The 6,605-nt window shown below is 51.3% G+C and overlaps 1 protein-coding gene across 1 annotated transcript; it reads left to right on the top strand.

Annotated features, from left to right (window-relative positions):
* The first annotated feature begins 1,659 nt into the window (after window positions 1-1,659).
* On the top strand, window positions 1,660-6,470 carry CDC20 (cell division cycle 20). The gene is made up of 11 exons (XM_040627412.1): window positions 1,660-1,835; window positions 1,928-2,157; window positions 2,273-2,421; window positions 2,510-2,606; window positions 2,792-2,920; window positions 3,020-3,216; window positions 3,330-3,424; window positions 3,540-3,768; window positions 3,927-4,052; window positions 4,982-5,099; window positions 6,229-6,470. The coding sequence occupies exons 2-11, from the start codon at window positions 1,977-1,979 to the stop codon at window positions 6,405-6,407; spliced, it is 1,500 nt and encodes a 499-aa protein (XP_040483346.1). The 5' UTR covers window positions 1,660-1,835; window positions 1,928-1,976; the 3' UTR covers window positions 6,408-6,470.
* Window positions 6,471-6,605: the final 135 nt, after the last annotated feature.

Raw genomic sequence — 6,605 nt, 5'->3', positions numbered from 1 at the left:
GCTGCTTCACCTCTAAGCATATTCACACAACTCATTCAAGTCCTTATTAGAGCACTGGATTGAATAGGAGTCAGACCTGGCTTCCCACCAACCGTGTGGTCCAGGGCAAATCCCTTCCCTGGGCCTTGGCTTTGTCATCTGTGAAATATGGGTATGTTGCCAGGGTGGGGAGGGTGCACCACGCGCAGATTAGGCTAGTGGATCTGCAAAATTCCTGACCCCTCTGAAGCCCCATGGACATAAGCCACCATGTCTCTCCAAAGGCAGTCCAATCTTATCTCCAGATAGGCAGCTCTGAGTCCTGATCTTTTTCTTGACCTTAAGGAATTCATCCCTTCTCCAGCCTCATTTTCCCTGTCTGGAAAACCACAACAAAACAATTTTTAAAGAACAAACACACGTGCTACTTCCTTCCTCGCAGCGCTCCTACAGGCACCAAGCTAACTAGCTCTGGCCTTCTTTCTGCTCCTAAGCTTCTCAATTCCTTCCCCACCGCTGCCCACCTGCCGCCTTTCCTTTCTCTGAATGGCTCAAGTGCTTTAGGTCCCTCCACCGAGATCTGCACTTAAATATATCATCAATACAATCCACATGCAGTTTTTTAAAAAAATTTTTAGATATGTATTTTTGAAGTATAGTCGACATACAGAGTTATGTTAGTTTCAGGTATACAGCATAGCAATTTGATAGTTCTATGTATTACTCAGTGCTCACCATGATAAGTATAGTCACCATGGTGACAACCATATATTATTATACTATTATCGACTATATTCCCTATGCTGTGCTTTTCATCTGTGACTATTTTATTTTATTTATTTTTTTTTTTTAAGATTTTACTTACTTATTTGAGAGAGAGAGAGAGCAAGAGCACAAGCAGGGGGGAAGGGGCAGAGACAGAGGGAGAAGCAGACTCCCTGCTGAGCAGGGAGCCAGACATGGGACTCGATCCCAGAACCCTGAGATCATGACCTGAACTGAAGGCAGACACTTAACCAACTGAGCCACCCAGGAGCCCTCTGTGACTATTTTACAACTAGGAGTTTGTACTTCTTAATCCCCTTCACCTGTCTTACTCATCACCCCACCCACCTTGTCTCTGGTAACCATCAGTTTGTTCTCTGTATTTGTCTTTTCTGTTTTTTTCACTTTTTTTCTTTATTTTATTTTTTGGATTCCACTGTAAGTGGAATTACATCGTATTTGTCTTTCTTTGACTAATTTCACTTAGCATAATACCTTCTAGGTCCATCCATGTTGTTGCAAATGACAAGATCTCATTCTTTTTTTATGACTGAGTAATATTCCAATATATGTGTGTTAATATGTATCTTTTTTTTAAGTTTTTATAGTAATACCAGTTAGTGAACATACAGTGTTATATTGGCTTCAGGTGTACTTAAGAGTGCTTCAACAATTCCACACATCATAACACGCGCACTCCCGGCGCACATCCCACGCATTTCAAGCGCGAAGGGGAAGCCGAGGAATGAATGGAAGCGGCTCGGGAATGCGGCCCAGCGCAGGCCCCGCCCCCAGGCGCGCCCCGCCCCGCCCCGCCCCGCCCCTCCTCTCTCGCTTTCAGACACCCGTTTTCTGGGGACAGGTCTTAACCCTCTCACTCTTCAAATCACGTCCCATGGCTGGGTTCTCGTGAGATCTGTGACTTGCACCGGAAGACCCGCCTTCTGTGCCGTAAAAGGCCAATGGGCGAAGGCGACGGTTGCGGCGGTTGGGTTTTGAAGGAGCCAATGAGTGCTCCGAGCGGAGAGTTTAAGAAGCGTAGGTCGGCACCGCTCAAGCCGGTCCGCGATTGGAACCTGCTGGGGGTGAAGGTGAGAGGCGGCCGGGGGTCCCGGGGCGGCCGGGGTGGCCCTGAGTGAGTGGCCAGCCGTCCCAGATCGAGCACGGTCGCCTTTTCCTCCAGGACTCGGCGGGCACCCACTCCAAGGACCCCAGCCCCTGCAGACGCCCCCATGGCGCAGTTCGTGTTCGAGAGTGACCTGCACTCGCTGCTGCAGCTGGACGCACCTATCCCCAATGCACCCCCCGCGCGCTGGCAGCGCAAAGCTAAGGAAGCCGCGGGGCCGGCCCCCTCACCCATGCGTGCGGCCAACCGATCCCACAGCGCCGGCAGGACCCCAGGCCGAACTCCCGGTCCGTGGGGTGCGGCGGGACATCGGGAAGGGACAGGGGATGGCTGAGAGCAGCCTTCGTGCCTCCTCCCCCAGGAGCCTGGTCAGACTCTCTGGCTTCCCTCTCCCCGCCCCAGGCAAATCCAGCTCCAAGGCTCAGACCACTCCCAGCAAACCTGGCGGTGACCGCTATATCCCCCATCGCAGCGCTTCCCAGATGGAGGTGGCCAGTTTCCTCCTGAGCAAGGAAAACCAGCCTGAAGACAGCCAGACGCCCACCAAGAAGGTATGTGGCCCAGAGGGGCTTAAGGCACAAGACCCGCCTGTGTAATCTGGATCATGCCATCGTGCCTCACCCCCACCCTTTGTGCCAGGAACATCAGAAAGCCTGGGCTTTGAACCTGAACGGTTTTGATGTGGAGGAAGCCAAGATCCTTCGGCTCAGTGGAAAACCACAAAATGCCCCAGAGGGTAAGACCCGAAGTTCTTGGTTCTTGGAGGGAGGTGTCAGCCCATCCCTGGGGTTGAGGGGAGATGCCTGTCTGTTCTTCCCACCTGAGACTGAGGAGAGGGGAGGTATTGACCTTCCAGGCTAGGGGCAGGGGGAGGAGTCAGTTGTCCCAGTGTGTGGACCCACTCCTTTGCCGTTGCCACAGGTTACCAGAACAGACTGAAAGTGCTTTACAGCCAGAAGGCCACGCCTGGCTCCAGCCGGAAGACCTGCCGTTACATTCCTTCCCTGCCAGACCGAATCCTGGATGCCCCTGAAATCCGGAATGACTACTGTAAGTGCAGCCTTCTCTTTACCCATTGGATGGAGGAAGAGGGCCCGGGGACCAGGCAAACAAGGAAGCTCATGCTCTTCCCTTTCCCTGCCCTGGCAGACCTGAACCTTGTGGACTGGAGCTCTGGGAACGTACTGGCTGTGGCGCTGGACAACAGCGTGTACTTGTGGAGTGCTAGCTCTGGTGACATCTTGCAGCTGCTGCAGATGGAGCAGCCTGGGGACTACATATCTTCTGTGGCCTGGATCAAAGAGGGCAACTACCTGGCTGTGGGCACCAGCAATGCTGAGGTGCAGGTGAGACCTGTCCCTGTGCCGCAGTTCTGTGGCGCCCAGACCCAGGGGGCTTGTCGGGCAGGAGGGTGTTCATGGCAAGTCACAACCTGATCCCAGCAGCCTTCTCTCTCTAGCTATGGGATGTGCAGCAGCAGAAGCGGCTTCGAAACATGACCAGTCATTCCGCCCGAGTGAGCTCCCTGTGTTGGAACAGCTATATCGTGTCCAGGTTTGTGGTGGTAGCTAGTCTGTTGTGAAGTCAGTCCGATCTTTGCCAGCTCTCCCCAGAGGTGCGCCTCGGAACTGAAGCACCTCACTGAACCTCATTCCCTTCCCCCCTGCAGTGGCTCACGTTCTGGCCACATCCACCACCATGATGTTCGGGTGGCAGAACACCATGTGGCCACCCTGAGCGGCCACAGCCAGGAGGTGTGTGGGCTGCGCTGGGCCCCAGATGGACGACATTTGGCCAGCGGTGGCAACGATAACTTGGTCAATGTGTGGCCTAGTGCTCCTGGAGAGGGCGGCTGGGTTCCCCTGCAGACATTCACTCAGCATCAAGGGGCTGTCAAGGTGAGAGTGGGTTGGGTTGGGGCCTCTGCAGGCCGTCCCCCAGAACCTGGGCACTCTTAAGGGGAGATGGGATGGTAGGATTGATCGGGATTGCCCTGTGACCCCTGTAGATCCTTGTCTAGTTCTTGTACCTGCTGACCCCACCTTATCCTACCTAGGCTGTAGCTTGGTGTCCCTGGCAGTCCAATGTCCTGGCAACCGGAGGGGGCACCAGCGACCGACACATTCGCATCTGGAATGTCTGCTCTGGGGCCTGTCTGAGTGCTGTGGATGCCCAATCCCAGGTAGTCTTTTGCCTGTTCCACCTCTCCCTCCCGGAAGTATTCTTACTCTGTACGGTCTTCCTTGGGCAACTGTCCCCTCCAGTGGCTTCACCAACTCTATACCCTGATGATTTCCAAAATTCTAACTCAGCTCTCGTTCAAGAGGTCCAGACCATACTAATGTCCGTGGCTTAACTCCAACCTCATGTCCTATAGGCAGCAACACCCTAATATATCCTAAATTAAATTTGTCACTTCTTGTCTCCCTGAAATGTGTTTCCCCTCCTCTTATATGGAGAGAGATAGAACTTATTCAGAAATCTGCAAAACTTCTAGAATCTTTCTTCCTCCTCACCTAGTCCCCAAAACACATCATTTTTACCTCAGTATCATTCACATGGGTCCCCTCCCCTCTTGGTCACTCTTCTTCCCGGTGGAGGCCCATTGCACTGATCTCTCAGCACCCTTTTCTTATCTCCTCCAGTCTGTCCTCTGCACTGGGTCTCGTGGTCTCTTACTGTCCTAAAACCCTGCAGGAGCTCCCTATCACCTGCAGCACTTAATCCACATCGGGTGGGATGACATTTGAGGCCCTTGCTGGTTGTCTCCCTGCACCTACTCCAGCTTTCTCTCCTTCCACCCTCGTCTCCCCCTGCAGCCTTCATTCTGTTCTAAACTTGGGCTCTGGAGCCTGAGTTCAAATTCTGGCTTTGTCACCTACTTAAACTTGCATGTGCTCTTAGGCAACTTGCTGACTTCCTTCTTCTTGATTCCATACCTGTTAAAATGGATAGTAATTCTAACTCTCAAAAAGCTTTTATAAGAACTGTGATGATTCAAGTCTGAGTCTGGCACCTGGCAGGGTGCCTAACACTCAAATGGACTTAGTTCTCATTTGAGTAGTGTTGGCTCTATGTATGTCGTGCCCACACCCCAAACCCTCTCCACAGGTGTGCTCCATCCTCTGGTCTCCCCACTACAAGGAGCTCATCTCAGGCCACGGCTTTGCCCAGAACCAGCTGGTTATTTGGAAGTACCCAACCATGGCCAAGGTGGCTGAGCTTAAAGGTAGGTGCTTATCAGATATTTACCCAAAGGTACAAAAGTAGTGATCCGAAGGGGCACCTGTGCCCCAATGTTCATAGCAGCAGTGTCCGTAATAGCCAAACTGTGGAAAGAGCTGACAGATGAATGGATGAAGATGTGGTATGTATATATACAATGGAATACTACTCAGCCATCAAAAAAAAGAAACCTTGCCATTTGCAATGATGCGGAAGGAACTAGAGGGTATTATGCTAAGTGAAGTAAGTCAATCAGAAAAAGACAACTATCATATGATCTCACTCATGTGGAATTTAAGAAACAAAACAGGATCATAGGGGAAGAGAGGAAAAAATAAGACGAAACCAGAGAGGGAGACAAACCATAAGAGACTCTTAATCATAGGAAACAAACTGAGGGCTGCTGGAGGGGAGGGAGGTGGGGGGATGGGATAACTGGGTGATGAGCATTAAGGAGGGCACATGATGTAATGAGCACTGGGTGTTATATGCAAGTGATGAATCACTAAACTCTACCTCTGAAACAAAAAAAAAAAGGAAAACCCATGAGGGGAACAGGTTTGAAGTGAACGGTGATGAGTTTCCTTTTGAACATGTTAAGTCTGAGCTGCCTCTGAGATACTAAGTTGGGGTGTCAGTCAAGCAGTCTTATCTAAGACTAATAAGCCACTGACACGTACCTCTGAAACTAATAATAGATTATATGTTAATTGAACTTAAATTTTAAAAATGGGTCAACATAAAAAAAGAAAAAGGTAGGTGCTAAGTGACCAAAGCCAGACACAAAAGGCCACATATTACATATGACTATTCACATGAAGTGTCCAAAGGAGGCAAATGCAAGGAAATAAAACAGATTGATGGTTACCTTGGGCTGGGGGGAAGGTGAGGAGGAGACTTTATGGAGCGATGAAAACATTCCGGAATTATTGTCGTGATGGTTGCACAACTTTGTGAAAATACTAAAAACCAGTCAACTGTATACTTCACAAGGATGACTTCTATGTTACGTGAGCAATTATCTCAGAGGCGTTATAAAAAACAAAAAAGGTGGGGGGCCCTCAATATTGGAGGCTGGAGGTGTGTCTGCATTTATACGCACTGCTCTCCCTTTTGCCCTCCTCGTGCCTCAGGTCACACGGCCCGGGTCCTAAGTCTGACCATGAGCCCAGATGGGGCCACCGTGGCCTCAGCAGCAGCGGACGAGACCCTGCGGCTATGGCGCTGCTTCGAGCTGGACCCCGCGCGGCGGCGGGAGCGGGAGAAGGCCAGCGCGGCCAAGAACAGCCTCATCCACCAAGGCATCCGCTGAGGACCAACTCCTCACCTCACTTGTGTGGGTTTTTTATTTTTCTAATAAAGTCATGTCTCCCTCTCTTCTCTTTGTATGACCTCTGTCCCAGCAGCCTTCCCAGAGGCTCCCCTCCACTGTCCTCAGAGAGCCAGAACCGTCCCTCCCGTTTGCAGACAGGGCTGGCGCCTCTCCCGTTCACACACGTACACACGCAGC

This window comes from Ursus maritimus, unplaced genomic scaffold, assembly GCF_017311325.1.
Source record: "Ursus maritimus isolate PB19 unplaced genomic scaffold, ASM1731132v1 scaffold_12, whole genome shotgun sequence".
NCBI lineage: Eukaryota > Metazoa > Chordata > Mammalia > Carnivora > Ursidae > Ursus > Ursus maritimus.
This window is presented reverse-complemented; position numbering and strand designations above follow the sequence as displayed.